The sequence below is a fragment of the Dromiciops gliroides genome, chromosome 2 (assembly GCF_019393635.1).
Source record: "Dromiciops gliroides isolate mDroGli1 chromosome 2, mDroGli1.pri, whole genome shotgun sequence".
Lineage (NCBI taxonomy): Eukaryota > Metazoa > Chordata > Mammalia > Microbiotheria > Microbiotheriidae > Dromiciops > Dromiciops gliroides.
Window position 1 is genome coordinate 552630519 of NC_057862.1, and position 24057 is coordinate 552654575.

Below are 24057 nucleotides of genomic sequence, written 5' to 3' on the forward strand. Positions count from 1 at the left end.
TATCTTATGTGACCTTGTCAAATTATTTCATACACCCCACCCCCTCCCAGGGATTTAAATTCCATTTCTGTACAATGAGGGTTTGGGGCTTCTTGATGTTTAAGGACCTTCCTAGATCTGGGTGCATAACTTAGATCCTATTTATGTTAACACTTTTGAGTAATGACCATGGATAGTTGTACTCTTGGTATACTCTGACAAATAAGCCGTTGTGTCAGTTGGTTTTGATCATCTGCTTTTCTTTAGTACAAGGATGGATTATTCCTCTTGCTCCTCCCAAATCCCCTTTCCAATCCCCTCCTCTAGCCATTGGAGAGATGGGAGAAGTGTCAGGAAATGGCATTGGTGTTTTTTTAAAAAGGTGGACATTGGAGGCAGCTAGTTGGTGCAGTGGATGCCCCTGGATTCAGGAGGACCTGAGTTCAAATCCGGCCTCAGACATTTGACACTTAATAGCTGTGTGACCCTGGGCAAGCCACTTAACCCTCAATGACCCACCAAAACAAAACAAAAAACAAACATAAAGAACAAAGTAAATAAATAAATAGATAGATAGATAGATAGATAGATAGATAAATAAATACATACATACATAAATAGATAAGTAAATAAATAAATAAGGGGGACATCAATAAAATTTTTGGGAAAGATGCCACATAAATCCATGATAGGCCCTCAATTACTGTCCAGTTTTCAATCCTAGTGATCATACTACCAATGTCTCTTACAAACATACACTTTGGCCATTCAAACTTGAGCCTGTTAGTGATTGCAAGCCAAGGAGGGCAGGGACAAGCATGGCCTCCTCATTATAGGACTTTTCCCAAAGGTTACTTTGTATCCTCTGGAGAGGTAAATGAGGAGTGAACGGTGGTTGGCACAGGCAAATTGGAAGGCTGCTTAATTGAGTCACTTAAAATTCAAAGATCCATGTGAATGAGATTGATGAACTAGAGTACTGTGCCAAGGAGGGGCTTGATTGCTGCTGGGTTTTGATTTATTGGTTGTCCAAACTTTCCTAGGGCCCTCTCCTGTTTTCTATGAGAGTTGGATCCTCTTTAGCAGTACCACTATGTCTTTGTGTGGACTCTTGCCCACAGTGCAAAATGAGTCCCTGGATTTATTGGCAACCCTGTGCTTATACCCACCACCACTTTCTATGGATCTTCTAAGGCCAAGCCTGCATTATGAAGTATACCTTTGCCAACAAGAAAATGGAAGTGTCCATCAAGTGCACCATGGAAACAACGCTCTGCTGCCCTTTTCACTTCTCAAGTAGTTGGCTTTCTTTTTTTAAGTAAGTAAATAAAAGTAACCAAGAGGACATTTTATAGTCAGTCTTCCTATCATTTTTGGATACTTTAGAGTACAAAGAAGTAGCCTTGGCACTTTGGAGGAAAAGAAAATGTTTGTTCATTGGTGTGTTTCTCTAGAGGAAGGGAACTTACTACAGACTAGGTGTCTGTCTGTTGTACTGCGTGTGCAGGTCTTTCTGTAGCAAATAAAGAGGTTGGATTATTATCGGTAGGAACTTTGATTCTTGGGAGAGATTCTTAGAAGTTTCAGGTAAAAAGAAAGCAAATAACAAAAACAAGAAAAAGTAACATGAAGAATCCTACCTTTCTTCCTTACCCATCATTCACCAAAGGTGTTCCATGGATAAGCAAATGAGTTATCTTACTTTGCAAAGCAATAACCAAGGTACTTTGGAAGACCTCTTCTTAGCAAATGTGCATCCCGGAAGCGCAAAGAGCTTTGTGTCATTCAAGCACTTTAAAAAATGTTCTAATGCAGAAATCATGAAGGGATCCAATACAGAGAAGAAGTGATTGTGTCAGTTTGTTAATAAGGAAACTTTTTAGTGGGGAGACACATTTGTAACGTAGTTGTAATAAAATGGCTCTGCTTCTACATCTTACTAGCAGGCACTTGATTTTCTTTTACTGTTTCCTCCCATTTCCCTGGATGTCTTTCTATTGCCATAAAATATTTTAATTTCATCCACATTCCTCTTCACTTTGTCTGTTGTTGAGTTCTCTGGACTGACTTAAAGGCTGTCTAAAGTAGAATCTTAGAAATGGGGAGGGAGGAGGACCTTAGGAATGATTTAGTCTAATCTCTCACTGCAAGCAGCATGTCTGAAAGGTAGAAAGTTTATCAGCTTCCTTACTCTCTTTTGTAGTACTTACAATACATTGTGTAAATGTTGTATCTCCCCAGGAGAATGTAAGTTCCTGGAGGGCCAGAAATTTTGTGTGTATGTGTGTCCTAGTGACTAGTATAGTACCTTGCATATTGTAGGTGTTTTATAATTATCTGTTGAATTTAATAGCTGTTTGAGCCACTGGGAAGCAATAATTTCTTCTAATTTTCTATTGGCATATTTTGATCATTTTCAAAATCATGATGTATTCACACCCAATTTATTTTATTCTTGTCCTTCTATCTAAAAAAAGCACTACAGAGCTGTAGAAAACCTAGCAAAGGGCAACGAAAAATGACCTGGAGATTAGGGAGAAAATCTAAATTAGGGAAAAACAAAAGCTGAACACAAAGAGGACCTGAGTCTATTAAAATATTAAGGATAAAAATCAGGTGAACTCAGGATCATCTTTTATGAATAATACACCCAGGAAGCATACTGCAAAAACCGAATTGATCATTATACATAAAATCAGGTTGTTTAAGTTCACCTCCAAGCTTCTTTTTTAGGCAACTAGAGTTAAATGATTTGCCCTGGGTCACACGACTAAGTGTCTGAGGATGGATTTGAACTCATTTCCTCCTGATTCCTATTTACTATGCCACATAGCTACCCCTAACCTTAACATTGACACCAGAAGAGGCAGCTGGGCTATTGAACTGTTTGGAGAATGATTTTAGTCCATGATGTATCATCTTTTTCTGATAGCCTTTTAAATATACACACATATGTTCATATACACATACATGTAAATTTATGTCTGTATATACAAATAAAGTATGAAAATATGTATATGTATAGAATTATATAATATGAAAATACGTATATGTATAGAATTAACTAGACTTGTGATTTCATCAATGTGGTGAACTCAGGCTGTAGAATCTCCCATGACTAGTATAAATGGGCAACTTAAAGACTTAATGAGTTTTTTCTATAACACTGTAAGTGATTTATCAAGAGTCACACAGTTAGTATGTGTCAGGTGTAAAAGTTAAATTCAGGCCTTCCTGACTCCAAGGTCATCCCTTTAACCACTGTGCCACTTGGTCTCTCTCCAAAATCTTGAGGTGCTCAGGTATGAGAGCTATTGCTATTTGAGAGACCTAGGACAAATGAGCAAGTGAAAGTTGTTGGGGGAAATTGCATACTTCCAGAGAGATGTCATTTCATGTGTTTGTGGGTATCATTAAGGCCAAGTTGATGATCTTGATGTTAATGTGTAAAGCTGAGAAATTTGGGACTCTGGCCTTCATGGAAATATTTGCTTCAATTGGTAGAAGGTTAGTGATATTTTGAAAGTTTTTTTTTTAAGAGTTATAGCCAACTTCTTGAAACAAACCCAAAAGAAAAGACCAAAGCAATGATCCTAAAAGATATTTTTGTTAAATAAATAGCACTGGGAAAATAGACATGAAACAGTATTAAAATGGCTGTGATTATTACTTTCTCAGCATTCATCTGATAAACTGAGCAACACGAAGCAATGATTGCTACTTTAAAAAAAATATGAAGAGAAAATAAGCTATTCATTTAGTCAACAAAGGATAGCGTTCAACTCTTTCACAAGATAGCTAGGTACATTGCTTATCATTGAGGTGAGTGACAACAAAGCAAAGAAAATAAACGTCCCAATATTTTTTTTTTCATTCTGAGGCTGAGTCTCCAGTCTTGGTACTGGTAAGCTCTGTTGCCATGAGGTTACAATGCTCATGTTCGGCTCAGCTGTGCACAGGGAGGAATCCATAGGAGGGATGCTTTGCTCCTCTTTCTTATTTGGGTTCAGGCCTTTCTTTGCCATTCTCCTCTTTTCACAGAAGCACCTGGTCTCTCACTGATTTCAAAACTCTGAGAGAGGGCCCATTGTGGCCTCATTTTATAGTCACCATGGAGAAGAAGCAGTGGTGGGGATGAAGACAGATTCCATGCTATTCTGGTCCTGCATTCTGGGGTTGGGCTGGCTCATGGGATAGTGTCAGCTGGGAACAGGCCCTAGGAGCTGGTTAGCCCCTCATACCCAGCTTAAGAAGACAGGGAGATAATTTTTGTCTGTCATATTCTTATGGGGGATATCAAAGTTGTGCAAAAGGGATCAAGCAGTGCCAATGTGAAATTATGGTGTATCCCTTGCACTCTCTGTCTTTTGAGTCTTATAGTCCATACAAATAAATCCATTCTGTTTGCCTATTAATAGCACTGTTAGTGTTGCGCTTCTTGTGACTGTGATGTAGACACAGTATGCATTAGCCAGCTAGAAACAAACCTAAGGTGCCTCACAATTTGGGATCTCCACTGGACTCTTCTTCCTAAAAGTATTCAGTTCTCCTGTCTCCTCAGCACACTGGTGCAAAAGACCTTTAAAAGGCCAAAAAGAAAAAAAATGGAGATCAAAAAATTCAGGGCTTCATGGAGTTGTTTTGTGATTCATAATGTACAATATCACATGGGTTTGTCTTCCTGGTCCCCCATGCCAAGGGCTCATCTTCTCACCATCTGCTCAGCTCTGTTTTCTCTTCATCCATTGAGTTCTTCCCTCTTACTCCCTTTGCCAGGGGCTCACAAGTGATTGTTTTTGGAGAGATAGGCAATCAGTGCCACGGCCACTCCCACGTAGAGGCCAGTTCCAATGGTGATAGAGAGCACAGCCAGGAAGAGTGCTCGTCGGGAACTGGTGCTGGCTTGGTGGAAGTCACCCTTGGCCACAGCTTTGTTAGTCTGCAGAGTGGATAAAGAAAAACAAAAGGGAGTGGGGTGGAGAGAATAGTCATTAGCAAAGCTGAGATTTGGCAGAAGTGTAGAAGATTTTCTGTCCTTTTACACCTTGAGCTCCCATCTATTCTGCAAAGGGAAAACTTACCAATGTTGAAAAGAAAAAAAAAAATGGGATCTCCTTTGAGGGACAGTATTTGAGTTACATTCCTTTCACTTTGGGCCTTGTGTTAAAACTACCAGTAAAAAGAATTTAGGACTGTTCTTTGTGGCCTGAATGCTCACCCTCCTTCTTTATGCCCCTTAAAACCCCCACTGTCCTTTAAGACTTAGTACAATGCTATCTCTTACATGGAACTTTTTCTCCCTTTTGCCCATCCCTCAGGTGCCTTAACTTCTAAGGTAACTTTATAGCTACTTATCATATATCTTATAGATGCCTATGTTTATGCATTTGTATGTATTATGCATGTGCCTACATATTCATGTTATATGCACATACACATACATATATATATATATATAACTATGACATTGTGCTCTGGGCGAATCACTTTCTTATGTGTGTGTGTGTGTGTGTGTGTATATATATATACATATTTTTTTTTTTTTTGGTGGGACAATGAGGGTTAAGTGACTTGCCTAGGGTCTCTCCTGAATCCAGGGCCGGTGCTTTATCCACTATGTCACCTAGATGCCTGTACAATGTAATTTCTTTTCTTTTCTTATTTTTTTTTTGTTGCAGGGCAATGGCGGTTAAGTGACTTGCCCAGGGTCCCACAGCTAGTAAGTGTCAAGTGTCTGAGGCCAGATTCGAACCCAGGTACTCCTGAATCCAGGGCTGGTGCTTTATCCACTGCGCCACCTAGCTGCCCCTACAATGTAATTTCAAAAGTAAAAAAGGAGTGTGCTAATAACTGGGCAGGAGGTAATCAGTCGAATCCTCATGTAAAGGTTTCAGACATGATCATTTGATTTTATTGTGTCATATAAGGGAGGAGTAATTCCAGTAGCACTCTGATTATGCCCTAGTTAAAATTTGAAAATGATACCCCATCGAATCAAATTTGGACTCACAATTTTGTCTCCTCAAGGAGTATGGGTGTTGCTTCCCAAAGGATTTATGTGTTTACTCTAACATATGAGGCTTGACTTTCTAAATATAACTATCTACATACTGTGGACAGCAGAATCTTCTGGAATCAAAAATATGTGTATTTATAAAAAGTAGGCTTAAAAGTCAAAGAATAGCATGGTGAATAGAATGCTTTCTTTGAAGTCAGTATGGCCCATGTTCAAGTCTTGCTTCTGACACCTACTGTTGCATCACAATGAGCAAATTGGCTAAACTCTCATTGGACTGGGCAAATCTTCAAGACAGTAAGGTATGGATCAGTTGGTGATCTGCATTACTAAAATATGTTTGCATACAAAGAACTTTATATATGGACCAAAAACAATTGTTCAGCCCATTGTTCATTTCATTCCCTGTATGTTTTACCCTGGGTGGCAACCTGACTAGCCTACCTACTCATCTTGGCCTAGTTTTGTTCTTGTTATAACAAGAAAGTGACCTTCTCTCATGTCCCTTTCTGCTATAAGATTCTACAATGTTGCAGCAGCCAGGTAATTGGTTCAGTACCTGGAATATCTCAAAATACTGGTTTGTACCTAGAGTACTCCTATATGGCAGTTCTGTGAGTACTTATCACTTTAATTATAGTTCATATTTATAAATAGAATGGACTGGTAAAAAGGGATCAGTTTTCGGGGCAGCTAGGTGGCGTAGTGGATAGAGCACCAGCCTTGGATTCAGGAGGACCTGAGTTCAAATCCGGCCTCAGACACTTAACACTTACTAGCTGTGTGACCCTGGGCAAGTCACTTAACCCCAATTGCCTCACCAAAAAGAAAAAAAAAAGGGATCAGTTTTCAAAGGACAGGGGAGTTGGATACAACTGGAAAAAGACTGAACAACAACAATGATTCAAAGTAAAACTATTGAAGGCATCTTTTTTATAATGAGCAGTTATTATGAACAGCCTTTTGGATAAAACTTTGGAAGTAATATCCAGGCCATCTTTTTAGTCAACTTTGTCAAATGTCATCTGGTTGCTTGGTTCACTGCTGCTCAGTTTGCCCCACCTTTCTGTTGTTACCAAGCTAGAGTAAAAAGGGCAATAGATTTCTTTGCCAAATACCAAGCCCCAGTATTACCACCTTTCCCCCACCTTCTTCCCTTCTCTGGAAGTAATCTTCTCTGTCTCTGACCATTGAGGTTCAAAACACAAAAGAACATCTAGTGCACAGTTATACTCTACTGTATATTGTGAGCGAAATGCGAGTTGCCCAGTTAGTCCTCAAACATTTATTGATTGTTTACTTTATGCCAGGCCCCATGAAAAGAGCTGGGGATACAATGAAAGGTAAAAAATGTGGCTTCTACCCTTGAGAGCTCATATTCAAATGGTGGAATGACCATGTAACTAACTAGCTAAATACATGTGTATACATGGACATAGACACACACACACACACACACAAAGTAGATGAAAGTAAAATCAAATGGGAAAGCACTAGAACTTCGAGGAATGGGGAAAAGGCCTCTTGCAGGGATGGGCATTAAAGTTTAGTCTTGAAGGAAGTCAGGGGAACCAAGAGAAGGATATGATGGAGCAGAGCATTCCAGACATAGGAGACATCTAGTGGGAAATCTCAGCAGGAGGGAGATAGAATGTTGTGTTTGAGGAACTGCAAGTAGGCCAGGATAACTGGATTGTGGAATATATGGATGGGAGTGTGAAGTAGGAACAGCCTAGAAGGGTAGGGATGAACCAGGTTATTTGGGGTTTTACCAGAAAGAGGATTTTGTGTTGGATCATAAAGATAATAAGGAGCCCCTGGAGCTTGTTAAGTTTGGGGGTGGAGGTGGCATGGTCAGAACTGGGCTATAGCAAACTTACTTCAGCAACTGAGTGAAGGAAGGTTTGGAGTTGGAGAAACTTGAAACAATGACAAATTAGGGGGAAAGATGTAAGAGGCCAGGCAACAGATGATTAGTGCATGAAGTAGGGCTATGTCTACATGAGTGGAGAGAAGGGCACACATTGTAGTGACATTGGGATGGTAGAAATGACAAGACTTGGTAATGGGTTAGATATTGTAGTAAGGAAGAGACACATATTTATTAAGGGCCTACTATGTGCCAGGCACACTTCACATATATTAATTCATTTGAGATAATGTTATATAGATGGACTGATAGAAAGGGGATTTGAGGATGATGCCAGAGACTGTTGACCTGGCTTACTAGGAAGATGATGGTATTACCTCATTAATATTAAGCAACTCCAGAAGTAGAGAGGTTTAGGGGGGAATGTTATGAGTTTTATCATTTAGAAATACATATTATACATTTATAGCAATGGTAAATTACGCAACTAGCCTCACTTCAGTCAAAAGTACACCAGGTTAAGGCACTAAACAGCATCTGCTCTGAGGTCCAGGCAGCTAGGTGGTATAATGCCAGTCCTGGAGTCAGGAAGACTCATCTTCCTAAATTCAAATCTGGGCTCAGACACTTACTAGCTATGTGATCCTGAGTAACTCATTTAACCCTGCTTGCCTCAGTTTCCTCAAATGTAAAATGAGCTGAAAAAATAGCAAACCACTGGTAGCTCTGCCAAGAAAACTCAAAATTGAGTGGTGAAGATTTGGACATGACTTCAACAACAAAAACAAGAAGCTATGAGAAACTTGTTGTCACTCATCCTTTCTGGTGTACGTCTTTACTTGACAAAAGAAAATATTAAAAAATTAAGTAGAATAGTAAAATCCTAACACAGAAACCAATGCAGTTCCATATGCTAGTGGGTCCCTGTGGATTTGTGACCACACTCCAAGCTTTGGCGCTTTCAGTGACTGTGAAATACTGCTTTGCTGCTGGAGAATGGTAACCATGAAGGGTGTAAAACATTGTCCCAGTATGCTACCCAAAGTCATGTTTTGTAAAAGTAGCAGCAGTTGTATCCAGCTCTAAATATTAAAGCAACCAATTGGCAATGTTGAATTCTTCCATGGAGAGTACTTTCCTTCCTTAGACCTCCCAATATAATGTTTATATCTCCATCATTCATTCAACATATTCTGTTTTATATCATACTTTTATTTCTGTACTGGTTTTATCTCTCTTTACTAGACCATGAGCTCCCCGCCCCCCATCTCATTTGTTTATGCATCTGACCTAGCCCCCCTTGCATAGTTGATGTTGTTTTTGTTTTTGTTATTTGGAGTAGGTGAACTTCCCTTTACCAATGCAGAGACAGTTTCTGTTCTGTAATTTATAACAGAGAGTACCCCAGGACCCTGAAAAGAAAGTGATTTGCCCAGAGCCCAATGTCATAGTTATGTGTCACAGATTGAACTTGAGATCAGGTTTCTTTCTCTCTCTAAAAGAGGTAAGCTCCTTCAGGGAAGAGACTCTTATATTTGGGAATTTGTATCGCAACAAAATCAGGCACACAATGGGATCTTATTCAATGCTTGTTAGATGAAAATTAGATTTCTGACTCTGAGATCAGCTCTCTATACATGCATATTGATTCTCATATTTTGCCTTGGTATAAATTACTTAAAATATTTGTAGAATTCAATTGAATGATAAAATTAAGATTGTGCAATCTGTCATTTACCAACTAGTAAGCTTAAGCAAATTACATTCTGTTATTCTTATATATATATATATAGACAATCTTGAAATCGGCAGAGATACCTAACTGGACAAGGCTGAAGTAGGCCCAAGACAAGGCACAAACATTTTTTTGGTGATGAGATCACCTCTGCTCTATGAACTTAAAAAGGGATTATTAGCGAGATCTGGCTATGAAATATTTATGTGCAATTGATTATTAGAGGTGATTTGGCTTATCATGATAGCTAGGCAAATATTCCCTTCATTTATCACTCTAACTGATGGCCTTCTCTAGAAGCTGTATGCTCACCTAATACGGAAATCTTATCGATTGGTTCTTAAGTTAAAAATATAAATATAAAAAAATGAAAAGTTTCAGTAGTCCCTTAGTAAGTGTCAACCAAGCATTTGTTCTTTTAAAAAGATATGTTTTATTGGTGCTTTTTGTCTTTATCTCAGTTATAGGCTCATATGATCATGCATTTAGAGCTCAAAGACACTGCAGAGACCATTTAGCCAAGTTCTTTCAATTACAGATGAAGAAATTAAAGCCCAGAGAAATTAAGTGATTTGCTAAGATCCCACAGATAAGTGTGAGAAGTAGAATTCAACCCTAGTCCCTCTGATTCCAAAGCCAGAGCTCTCTCTGATGCCCACTTTGCCTCCATATTGAACCCTTCCTGTGGTAAAGAAAAACACTTATTGGTGCAGCTTGGTGGCATAGTGGATAGAGTACTGGCCCTAAGCTCAAATCCATCTTCAGACACTTGACACTGACTAGCTGTGTGGCCCTGGGAAAGTCACTTAACCCCGATTGCCCCCCCCCAAAAGAAAACCACTTATTCAAAAATATCTTATAAGGAGACTGTGTCTAACAATGTGTATATTCTGTCACTGTGTTACATTCTTCTCAGCTATGAGGGAGGAGGTATGTTTCATTATCTTTTTTTTCCCAGAACCGTACCTGGTTTTCTATTACTCTGAATTCAATTTCCTTTTAGTAGCATTTTCATTTACACTAATGTAGTCATTATGTATATATTGTTCTCTTCATCCTACTCCTTTTGTTTAGTATCAGTGAATGCAGATTGTTCCATATTTCTCAGAAATCCTCATATTTATGATTTCTTATCTATGCAGTAATATTGTATTGCATTCATATATTATAGTTTTTAAACCATTTCCCAAATAATGGGCATCTTCTTTATTTCCATTTCCTTGGTATCATAATATAGTGCTATGCCTATTTTGGAATATATATAAAATATATGCATATGTATATATGTGTGCGTGTTTACATACGCACACAACACATGTGCATTTATACAATACATGTATGTGCGTATACATACATAATATGTAATAGAGTAGCACATGTATGCATGTGTACACATGTATGGATATAAATAAAATACATGTGTTTATACACACATACACATATGCACTTGTTTCTGTTTGGGGCTCAGCAGTGATACTAGTAACAAACAAGTTTCCAAAATTGATTTCTAGGAACCTCAAGGTTAAAGCTGTCATATTTTATGTATAATCTCTATCATTTCACAGTTTGCTAAGCATATCTAGGAATTGTGGAGCACTTTGTGGTTTTCAAATAAAATGTGCTGTTTATTGCAAAGGTCAGACTGTCTTACAGCTGAAGAAATCAAAGTGCTGTGAGATGTAGGTGCTATGTAAATGCCCCCTTTAAAGAATTTTTCGGAGTGCTTCTGGGCCAAGGCATCTGCAAAATCCTTTAAAGCCAAGTCATTTTGTGGATCAGAACACTCATAAGACCATTTATTTAGAATCGGAAGAATCTTAGAGGCAGTCTAGTCTAACCCCTTCATTTTACAGATGAAGAAAGTAGGGTCCAGAGAGGTTTACATGCTTAAGTTCATAGTCAAGTGAGAGGCCAGAAATTTGACTCCAGATACTCCAACTCCAGAGCCAGCATCCTTTCCATTGTACCATACTGTTCCTCCTAAAAGATCTACTTTTCCGGCTACCTCTGAGATCTCAATGCAGCCTTATCTCTGATTTCAGAAACTCGTGTCTCTATGAAAATCTAATTTTAAGCCAAATCATACTGTACTAAAATAACACAGGATTGAGAAACATAATTTACATATTGACATTGCTTATTCTGCTGCAAATATTCAGATGAGAGGTCAGTCAGGTCAGTCAATAAACAAGCCAGGGAGGCATGCCAATATCCAGCATTTGGGCAGAATTAATTTAAAAGATGCCGGCAGTGCTATTTGCCAGGCGAAGGCAGCCTACCATCTTCATTTTCACCTTTAACTGATATGAGAAACTTTCAACAAAGTAATAGCTACCAAAATACCACCACTTCCTATAGCATCAAGGACATAATAATGAAATTGAACTTAGCTATTACCAAATGTTATATTATTGTTGAAATAAAACAGGAGGTGAAGAATATGTGCTAGATGGAAATGATCACCTGTGCATTGAGTAGTACTGTGGCCTTGGCAGGCCCTAGATGAACATCCTTAAAGAATGAACAAATAGTGCCATAAATATGTTCACATGGAGCTGATTTCTAAAGAAAAGGAAGCTTAAAATTTGGTTAAAAGGGTTTTTTTTGCAACAGGAAGACTTTTATATAAATAATCTTCCTATTTCAATAGAGACAAATGTTTTGAAGAATATGAATCATTTTTTATAAGAGAGGATATATCCTTGTTACAATTAGGCCCTTAAATTTCTATTCATTTGCTACCTTAAATATGCCTAGATGTATGAGAACCAGTAGATTGGAAGGTTGGAATCTTATATCTTTGCCACTGATGATGTAGCCTATTACTCCATGCTCAAAAAAAGTCAACCAACACGTGGTTATTTTGGGTGAAAGTAGGTCTGGAAAAACACAATATATAAACTTTCTAACTCACTGTCTAACTCCTTTGAGGTTAAAAGGGTAAGTAAGTATTACAGAAAACACAATTCTGGGCTCTGGCTCTGGCCCTGTATTAAAGGTGCTCTTCCATCCAATGACACTGGCCTTTGTTTCTGTTCCTTCAAAAAGATATTCAATCTCTCAGCTTCCAGTTTTTCTCTGACTGTCCTCCATTATTTGGAATACCTTCCCTCCTCATCTCTACCTACTGCCTTTTCTGGCTTCTTTCAAGACCCAGATAAAATTGCATCTTCTATGGAAACCTAACCCTCTTAATTTCCATTATTTCTTATTTATCCTGTATATAGCTTGTTTGTATATACAAATGTGTATGACATATGTATTATATATTACATATATTACACACACACATATATATGTATGTGTGCATATATGTATATGTATATATATATATATATAAAGAGAGAGACAGAGACAGAGACAGACAGAGAGTAATATATGTGCATGCCTATATGCATGTGCTTATTGTCTTTCCCATTTGAGTATGAGATTCTTGAGGGCAGGGACTATCTTTTAACTCTTTTTGTATCCCCAGCACTTAGTTCTGTGGTTGGCACATAGTAGGTGCTTAATAAATGTTTATTATATTGACTGACAAATGGAAGGAATCTTATTAATGGAATAATCATTTTGTTCTACCCCCAAAACATAAAATAAATGACATGGTAAACAAGCTATTTGTCAGCAATCTATTTCAATTCATTCATTTCACCAAACCCCAATGTTCCACAGCTCCAAGTTAATTTTCTTCTTGGTGATTTTGTTCACATTGCATAGAGTAAACATGTTCCTTTTGAGACCTAAACCATTTCAATACCCTTTTTGGAATTCAAAGGCAACAATGGAGAGATTTTCATCCTAGCATGCTACACAGAAATGATTAGATGATTTGCCAAGCAAAGAGACATATGTCCTCAGAAGTCTGGTGATTTGAATGGATAGATTGCTTGTCTGATGGATTTTCAGATGATAAGAAACTAACATATTGGATAACAGAATCAAAATTCCAAAAGATTGCAACCATATAGAACATTTGAGCTCAATTGAATTAGGTAGAATTTATTATGGAGAAGTGAAAAGTCACAAGTTCAAGTCACACATTTAGAATTTTTGTCTTAAAAAAACGAGGAATTTAGTGATTTGAAGACTCCATCTGAGTCAAGACTATAATAAGGCAGCCAAAAATCCTAATGTTATCCTCACCAACTGCCAACTAACTTCCACCCACAAGGTAGACAAACCAGCCTAGTCAACACAGCATAAGAAATAAGAGAAATAGGAGGCAACACTGGGGAGGCAAATTAGATCACTATGACCACTTCCCCCTCAGACCTGGCTGGACACAGCCTGGGATCCTGACCCCAAGAACCTTGGGCATAGCAATATCCCCTTTTCCTCCTCCCCAGAACACTAGCCCTGCTTCCAGCCCAGTCTCCTTTGCTATCATCCAGGGAAACAACCCTTGTAGAGATGTGATCTGGTGACTATTTCTGTAGGTACTGTAGTCTTCACATCCTCAGTGATGCCACCTACTGAAGCCTGGGAAAAGAAAGTTCTTGATACCCAAATCCTTAGCACTGTCAAATGATTTGACCTAAGTACATCTGTAGTTTTATCAGTAAAAATAACATTAAAGAACATCATGCATTGCTATCTACTTTGCCTTCACACCCAAAGGGCCCTGGAGTCCTTTGACCTGAAACCTTATATATATGTTGTCCCTTCTTTAAAATGTGAGCACTTTGACAACAGAAACTTACTGGCTTTTCTATTTATGACCCTAGTATTCAGCACACAGAGAATACTCAATAAATGCCATTTCATTCACTCATTTATCCATTAATTTGTTTGGGCATTGTTCCCAGGACCACTGAGGTAATTGTTCTGCTGTACTCTGCTCTGATTAGAACACATCTGGAACATTCAGTTCTGGGTGTCACACCATCACAAAGGATACTGAGAAGGAAAAGAATATCCAGATGAGGGCTGCCAACATAGCAAAGAAGCTCAGGTCCATGCCATCTGAGGATGGTGGGAAAGAACTGAGGATTTTTTGTCCCAAGAACAAAGACTTGGGTAAGAATATAATAACTGTTTTCAAAGTATTTAAAGGACTGTGACAAGAAAGTGGGATTCAAATGATTTTTTTCTTGGTCCCAGAGGGATAATGGGTGCAAATTACAGAGAGGCAAATTTTGTTTCTGTGGAAGGAAAAACATTCTAACAATTGGATACTTATCTATCACGGACTCAAGACATTTCATCACCATGGGTGAGCTCTTTTGGACACTTTCCAGCTTGTCAATGTCCTTTCTAAAATGTGGTGTCAAGAAATGAGTCCAATTCTTCAAATGTGGCCTCACCAATTCAGAATATAGCAGGACTACCTACTTTATTTATGGAAGCCATGTTTTGATGAATTCATATAAATATTAACATTTTGGGGAGGGCTGCCAAATAGATACATACATAGGTATGCATGAACATATAAGCTATGTGTATGCAAACAGATTCATGTGTATGCATGCACATATGCATGCATCTACACACAGTGAAGCATGTAGAGCTGTTCACTAAAATTCCCAGGATTGTTTGTTTGTTTAAAATTGCTGTCTAACCAGGTCTCTACTATTTTGCACTTAATATGATGATGTTTCGAACTCACTGTAAGGCTTTACATTTATTACTATTAAAATCCTTCTTACGGCAGCTAGGAGGTACAATGAACAAAGAACTGCCCAGTAGTCAGGAAGACCTGACTTCAAATGGCCTCAGAAACATATTGGCTACATGATCCTTGCCAAATAATTTAATCTCTGCCTCAGTTTTCTCAATGTAAAATGGGAATATAATAGCACCTATCTCCCAGGGTTGTTGTGAGGATCAAATGAGATAATAATTATAAAGTGCTTATTAAAACAGTGCCTGGCACAATGTAAATGCTATGTAACCATGAGTTATCATTATTATTATCAGACTTGGCCTGAATTAAAGACTATCAGGATGTGTTCGCATTGGATCCTAGAGGCAATAGGAAGCCATCATAGTTTATTGAATGGGGCGATGGCATGATTGGACTCGTACTTCAGGAAAATCACATTAGTGGCTGAATTTGCAAATTATCCTCTCTCTCTCCCTCTTTCTGTTTTTCTCTGTCTCTGTCTCTCTCTGAAAATTTAGATAACAATTGCCCTTTTCCAGGCTTGTAGTAAGTCTTCTGTTCTATATGATTTTGCAAATATCACTGACAGTGACTGAGCAATTACATGCCACTTCTTTCAAGACTGGAAGATACAATTACTTTGAACCAGGTGACCTTAGCAGCTAATTGTTGCCTTGTTATCTTTTTGCTTGGGTTAGGATTCAGCTTGTTTCTAAGGTTCTCCCAGATAAAGAAAGTTTCCTAACTTCTTATTTCTTTACATTTCCCCTATCTGAGTTCCTCTTTTCCCTTTGAATCAGCACAAAGTATCTGAATATTACCACTGTTGGGACTTTTTAAGTCCCTGAACCCCAAATTATAAAACATCAATACTATCAGTAGGTGAACAAGTCATAATGAGGGAGCAGTCCTCTTTCCATGGTATCCATTCCATCTAGCAACAAGGTCCCAGAATATTCCTCAGGACAGGAAGCAGGGCCCCAGAATACCTATGCTGAAAACAGCTGAGCAGGGCTCCTTCCATCACTTCTGAAGGAATTCCTCAATATCTGAATTAGCCTGTGTATTCTTGCAATAATACTTTCTTTTTTACTAACTGTTAGTTTGGTAGTTTTTTCCCGCCCCCCACCCCCCAGGGTCTTGGAATTCATTTATGCTTTTACAGCTGGTTGAAGGGCCACCCTCAGAGAATGTAGTATAAATTATTCAATCTGAGCAGGCCTTACCTCAAAAGAGCTGAGACTGGAGGTGAAGTACAACTTATGTTGCCCCCTATCTATTGCTTTCCATCAGTGATAAAGCCCTTTATCTTTTATCACCTACCCAGAGAACTCTTGATAATGCTTGTTCATTATAATGGTTATTTCCTTTAAATGCCTGTCTCCTTCTTTTGTAAAAAAAAACAGGATTTCAGTTTTGCCTAAGAATAGCTTATTTCATAGGCAAGTTACAGGTTAAATGAAAAAGTATGAAGATTTGCTTCTCAGGCTATCAATTCTTAGAAGTTTTTACTTTCAACAACTGATATCTTGTTTTCAGGTCTGTTGCATTCTTGAATAATTTTATGGTGTCTGCCTTCTTTAAAGCCCTAAAAAGTTTATGATCTCCTGCTGGTTTTTTTTCTTTGTAATCTCATTTCTAATAAATAGGAAAGAGTTATTGATATTTATCATATTAAAGCTTTCCAGTTTGTGAGGAATAGATCTTCACTCAAAATGTGACTTCCAATTTCTTAGGAAAACTCTTAAGGCTAGGAAGGGGGTATTATTCGCTAGTAGTTCTCATTTAATTTAAAGGAAAGGTGGGCTTTGGGACTATGCGGTCAGAGTCTACCTAGATTATCTATGCCTTGTTTTCATTAGTGGCTGTCATTCTTAGTCAATAATTATAATGATTAATAATAATGACAATAATTATAGTAATGATAGCTAAAATTTAGATAGTTGTAGCACCCCCTCTGGGCTTCCCTTCAACTCACTCTTACACATTTATATTGAGTCTCCCAAACATTGTCTACTACACCTTAAGTCAATATACTTTATGGTCTACACTCCTAAATATACAGTTCATAAGCCTCTATTGGTATGCTTTCTCTTAGTATTCATATATATATATATATATATATATATATATATATATATACACACACACACACACACACACACACACACACATATATGTATATATAGATAACAGATGACAGATGTATATATGTATAGATAGATGACAGATAGATACATACACACATACATACATATATACATACATCCATACATCCATACATCCTAACTGAATGGACAAGATGAGGCCAAATGTTTTATATAAATCCCTTGAGAGGAATCTTTCATTTTTTATATTTATATTCTCAACCCCTAGCACATTCTGACACTTGTTAAGGCATGTAATAAATATTTGTTGATTAATTGTCTAAAAGCTAGTCATTTAGCTATATCAATATGAAACTGTGGGAGGGCAGAACGTGGCCTTTAAACAATATCAAACAAGCCAAGTTACTCTTCAGGCCAGTACTCTTCACTGCATATCATTTTTCATTCTCAACCTCAAAAAAGTGATGGTTCCTAGAAGATATTTTGATTATTTTTCTAAGCTATTTTCTTCCTTCTCTTTTATAAAACAGACTAAACTTCAGTGGAAGAGGGATTAAAGGGGACCCTCGTTTATTCCCCTTTCCATTCTGTTCCTAGGGGACAGCTTAGCTCTATAGCTACAGTGATTGGCTCTCTGGAAATACTGAGAGAGAATGTTTATCATACTGTTTGTTTATTGCAAATACCCAATAGAGTCCAGATTACCTGTCTCTGTTTGTGCAGGGAATATTAGACATTATTATTAGACCAATGGAAGCAAACTTAATGGATTTATCTGTGAATATGCCTCTTTACCATGGAAGTATAAACAGATGGCAATCCCACAGATGAGTTGTAAAAGAAGGGCTAATGGTACTTCATTAGGAGTCAAAACTGTTCATTCTAAGCCAGGGTTTGCTCTCTGAATGCTAACTGTCTGAACTGAGAGCTGCTTTTCTCCAAAAGTTGTCCCCATTGATCAAAAACACAAAAATTGACAAGCATTTGCTGCTTTAGCTAGAAGAAAGAAAATGTGGTTCAAGAACTAAAACAAAATGTGGCCCCCCAAAAATCTAAAAACAAAACAAAACAAAACAAAATGTGAACTGCTTTCTGCCTTGAAATCATGCTTGCATTAATTACAGAACTGAACCCCTTTTGCACAATGCAGGATTCACATGAAGTGAAATTTATTAACTCTGAGGAGGGATTTATACTTGAAACACACTCCACTGTCGAAGCCCCTTTTGGCTTGAGAGCTCTGTACTGTGTTCTTGGACCCTCTTATCACTGCCTCTTTGCCAACAGCCATGATAAAGACAACTCACTTAGAACTATTTGCTATTTTAGAAAGGAAAAAGTAAAGAGGAAGTTTGAATTTTGAGAGACACAAAAATCAAGAAAAAGCATGGATTGCATACTTGAAATGAAAACACAAATAAAAGATGAATTCAAAATTATGGTCTATGATGTCTAATAAAAAGATAGACTAGAAAGGATAGACTAGATTTCTTATTTTTAATAATAATAAACGTTTTTATTTAACGTTTTGAGTTCCAAATTTTATCCTTCCTTCCCTCCCTCACCTCCCCTCTCCCTGAGGTGGTAAGTAATCAGATATAGATTATACATGTGCAATTATTTAAAACAATCCCATATTAGTCATTTTGTATATTAAAAAATTTGAATAAAAGAAAAAATGAAAGTGAAAACTAGCATGCTTTAGTCTGTGTTCAATCAATATCAGTTCTTTTTTTGGAGGTGGTTAGGATGCTTCATCATCAGTCATTTGGATTGTCTTGCATCATTGTACTGTTGAGAATAGTTAAGGCATTCATAGTATTTCATTAAACAATATTGCTGTCATTGTGTGCAATGTTCTCCTGGTTCTGCTCACTTCACTATACATCAGTTCATACAAGTCTTTCCAGGACTTTCTGAACTCATCCTGCTTGTCATTTCTTATAGCAAAATAATATTCAATCACAATCACATACCACAGCTTATTCATCCATTCCCCAATTGATAGGCATTCCTTTGATTTTAAATTGGATTTCTAATCAAAGGACTTGGGTTCCAATCATTCCTATATAATTTACTCTGTGTGAAATATATGAGTAAGTCACTTAACTTCTCTGGGACTGGTTTTTCACCCGCATAATGAAGGGGTTGCCTGGAGTTCTTGACCTCAGGTCTGTGAAATTGTTAAAAAAAATCGATAAATGTATTTAAATATAATTAATTTCCTTCATAACCCCATGTATTTTATTTTACACATTTAAAAACATTATTCTGAGAAGGAACATATAGGTTTCACCTAACTTTCAAAGGGGTGCATGACACAAAAGAGGTTAAGAACCTCTGCCAAATGATTCTCATGGCTTGATACATAGAGTTCTATAATCCTAAGAAGTGTTGGTATCATCAAGGAAGAAAAAGGAAATGTTACACAATCAGATCCCTGCGGTAGATTGTAAGCCCCTATTGGACAGGAACTGTTTTGTTTTTATCTTTGTACATATGACAAGCTGGCACAATTCTTTGAACACAGTGCATGCTTAATAAATACTTGTTGAATTAATGTTAAATTCTACGAATTCATCAAAAAATGTCTTAATCATCTACTGTGTATGAAACATTGTGTTAACCTGGAATATGTAAAGGAACTATGATTCAGTCAACGGGGAGAGCTTCCAGAGTGGGGACTCTCCCTCCACAAGGGTAGATTGCACTTTGTATATAATTTAGTAGAAGGGTTTTAAGGAGTTACCTTAAGTAAGAAGTGGTTAAGTGATTTGTTTATGGTAATACAGCAAGTAAGCCTTAGAGGCAGGATTTGAACCTAGATTTTGCAGATTTCAAGCTTAGCACTATATCCATTATTCCATGAGGCTTTTTGAGTTTTTTAAATTATTTTTTGGATAATAAAAAATGAGGTTCAGAGAGATTAACTATAATGTCAAATATGTAGCTAATGGAAATGCTGCTAATTGTTGGGAAAAAGCTTTTTTTAGTTCTTAATCTTACGCTCTTTCCACTGCGAGAAATATAAAGGTTAGCTAAAATGGAGTCAGGTTCATGTCTGAGTTCAGCCAGGTTCACGTCCCCAGGTCCATATGCTATTAGCAGAACTTTAAAAGCCTGTAATCTACGGGGCATCAGATTTATATGAAACACACATAAATCATTTTAGTTGTGATCTTAAACTCTTTCCTTAATATTTGAGTTGAAATAACTATGTTCACATTCCTTCCTACAAAGATATGGAAAGAAATTGAATGTCATTGAAAAGTTGAAATAAAACAATAACATCAAGGGTTAGATTAAAAGGACAAACTTCCTTTAGCACCACAGTACTACTGAACTGAAAAATCAAATAAATGGAAATTGGGCTACCCAAACAAAAGTACCTTGGCTGAACCAATAACCAATAGTTTTATAACGATATTGGGTATATAAAGCACACATTTTAGGCATTCATTATGCATCTAATTTTGGCTACTTAGGTTATGGTGATTATTAAGGCAAACAAACCAATTCTCCAACTCCATTTTATAGAACACAAGAGAATGCTTTTTAAGATAGCATTTTAAAAGCTTCATTTTGCTCATGTTTACATAACAAGAAATAGCTAGTTTACAGAGGAAAAAGTGAAATTTACCTAGAGTTAGGTCTTAATTTTTAAACTTTATGCATTAACACCAATATTTTGTTATTTAAACCTGTTCTGGTCAAGTGATCATTTTGGAGAAAATATTTAGTCACCAGGAGTGGCTGAAAGGAATAATAAATTAGCCAAAGGAGTAATAAGCCAGGGTGGTTTGTTGTTCCATTGAAAAATAACCAAAGTAGTCAATTATCCTGGCCATCCTTCCTTTCCTCGATTGGACCAAGACTTATTTGAGTGTCAGAATTGGATTTCCTAACTTTTAACTAGTACCCTGTGACTTCCTCCATTACTGATGCCAGTGTGATTCCTTGCATATCCTCCATATTAATAACTCCACTTCAACACTGGCCAGTGAAATTAATTTTTCTCTTTGCCAATCCTATCTTCTTCTCAATGTAGGTATTCTGCCTTCTAAACTCTTACCCTGTGGAACAAATTGTTCCAACTGCCATTTTACCATCAGCATCATTATAAGTGGCCAAATGCAGAACAGAGATAACAAATGAGAGATTGCAGGGGGTGGGGAGAGTTGAGTGTTTCAAATCACATAAATAATATCTTGAAGGAACTTGAGCCATCATCCAATTCAACTAATGAAGATAATGTTCAGAGAGATTGAGTTGCCATATATCTAGTTAATGGAAAGATTGTTATTGAAAAACATTTTCTGACTTTCAATGCAAGCCATGTTCTATCTGCTAAAATCATAAATGGCAACTCCACCTCTGCTGTTCATTGAGGAAGTTTCCTCCTAAAACTCTTCTTATTCTTCTAAGTTTGGCAGGACTGTTGGCTCCTCCAAACCTTCTCTAAGAGAACCACAATGGGGCTGGAGAATAAATGTCTACAGAAAAAAAAATAGCCACTCTTCCCTCTAATCCATATTGTGCATCCCTTAAAGACAAGTTAGGTGGCATATTGAATAGAATATTGGATTTAGGCTGACTCCAAGCATTGCCTCAGGCACTAGCTATATGACCCTGAGGAAGTCCCTTAAACTTTTTGAGACCAAATTTTCTCATCTGTAAAATGGGGATAATAATCGTTATCTATGTTACAGAGTTTTTATGAGGGTGAAATGAGATAACATATGAAATATTACTATTTACTACAAACAATTATCTATTCAATCCTTACTATGTTCAAAGCACTGTGAGAAGCACAGGGGAGATGCATAGAAAAGTGAATACTATCTCTCATCTCAAGGAACTGATCTTCTAATGGGCTTAGACAACATGTATATGAAGTTTCAGTGGCAAATCAGCACACTGATGAATGGAAAGGTACTATGGTCCTTCAGTGCTGAAGCAAAGCTTATGGCAATATATTTTCTTTAGTGTCATTCCAACTGATAAAATAATATCTGTTTCTGATGGTGAATTATGTGAGAGTCCCAATGACTTTGGTACTGAGAACTTTCTTTTTGGTATTTTCAGTAGCTTTGGTTGTTGAAGAGGCAGCGGCTTCAACACCTAGAAAGAAGTTGCTAGGTCACATCTCCAAACATGTTGCTTTCTGGGATGATGGCATCAGGGACTGAACAAGAAGCAGGACCAATGGTAGGTGTTGGGGATATTGTTGATGGTGAGGGAGATGGATCCCTTTTCCCCAGGTACTGCTCCCCTCAGTGATGACTTCAGCAGTATTCATATTACCAGGATTCTTGGATTAAGGATGCTGGGATGCCTTCATTGAAGTCTAAGGGTAGATTGTGGATAAGATCATAGTGGTGGGTTGAGTTGCTTGATACATGATAACTGTCACTTCTCTTTGCTGCTTCAGGTAGGTTGACTTGTCTGCCCTAAGAATGACAGTTGGTTGGCCATTTGTGGGGATCACCATCCTCCTCTTCATAGTAGTTGGTTCCCCAGTTGATAGCTAGGGTAGAAGTAAGACCTGTGGTCTGCAGTGGGTGGAGAGTATCATTGCCAGGATTTGATTTGATTTGATTTTACAGGACAATAAGGGTTAAGTGACTTGCCCAGGGTCACACAGCTAATAAGTGTCAAGTGTCTGAGGCTGGATTTGAACTCAGGTACTCCTGAATCCAGGGCTGGTGCTTTATCTACTGCACCACCTAGCTATCTCCAGATTATTTTTCTTAAAGAAAAATGTACTTATTCCACTCTCCTGCTCAGAAATCTTCAATAGCTCCCTATTAATTATAGAAGAAAAATAGACTCCTTAAGTTGGAATTCTAAGGCCTATACAATTTGGTTCTTACTTCTCCTTCTTTTCTCTTCCCTTTCTAGAGGTGCAATACCTTCTACAATTAATCATTTTCTGCACAGTGACTATAATTTCCATTCCATTCAACCCTTTGATTAAGTATTCACTCAATATCCACTTAATTGAATATCCACTGCAATAAAGATAATTATTTATCAAAATGAGAGAAATAAAGCTTCATAAGATTAAAATCTCTGCCCCCAAGGAGTTTACAGTCTAACTAGAACTTCAATTTAATCTGAATAAATGGGCGCCATTTCCCAGAAAATGGTTATGATATTATACATCAGCTGCCTAAAAGACTGCTCACTTCAATAATGCTTTTTCATCTATACCGATGGATATAGCATGGTTAACAGTATCTTTCATAACTGGCTTCTCACTTTACCAGTGTGATAACATAACACAGGTTGGAACTCTTGCTTAGAAAGAAGAAAACTTAATGGTGCTTCCAAGGAACCCTGCTTTCCTCAGTTTGAAGACACATAAAAACCACAGCATTTAAAAACAGAACTAGTAATGCCTGTTTTCTTTCCTATTTCCTAGCTTTATTTTGGTCTTTTCCCATGTTCAAACATCCTGGCAATGAAACCAGGGACACAGATGTTCTTTATCAACCTTGAATCCTGCGTTAGCACATCCCTCTGCTGCCTCATCAAATAGTGTCAGTAATTATCTTCTCTCTTGCTATCATTAGAATGTTCAAATCTCATCATTAGTACTTGATGACACAAGGAACAGTCTAGGCCTGGGGGACATTTTTCATTCATGTTTCAGAAACCAATTGTAATCATTCGGCTATTTAGTCCTATCTGTTTTTGAACCTTGAGGACCATGACTAAGCCAGATCATCTGTTCTGACTCTTTCC

The 24057-nt window shown here is 37.5% G+C and overlaps 1 protein-coding gene across 3 annotated transcripts in view; it reads right to left on the reverse strand.

Annotated features, from left to right (window-relative positions):
• Positions 1–3570: 3570 nt before the first annotated feature.
• SYNDIG1 (synapse differentiation inducing 1) overlaps positions 3571–24057 on the reverse strand; it is a 300390-nt gene continuing 279903 nt past the window's right edge. For all 3 annotated transcript variants that reach the window (XM_043989432.1, XM_043989430.1, XM_043989431.1), the window contains one exon: positions 3571–4918. In XM_043989432.1, the coding sequence (XP_043845367.1) occupies positions 4760–4918 (159 nt within the window). In that variant the 3' untranslated portion in view covers positions 3571–4759. The remainder of the gene's footprint in view (positions 4919–24057) is intronic.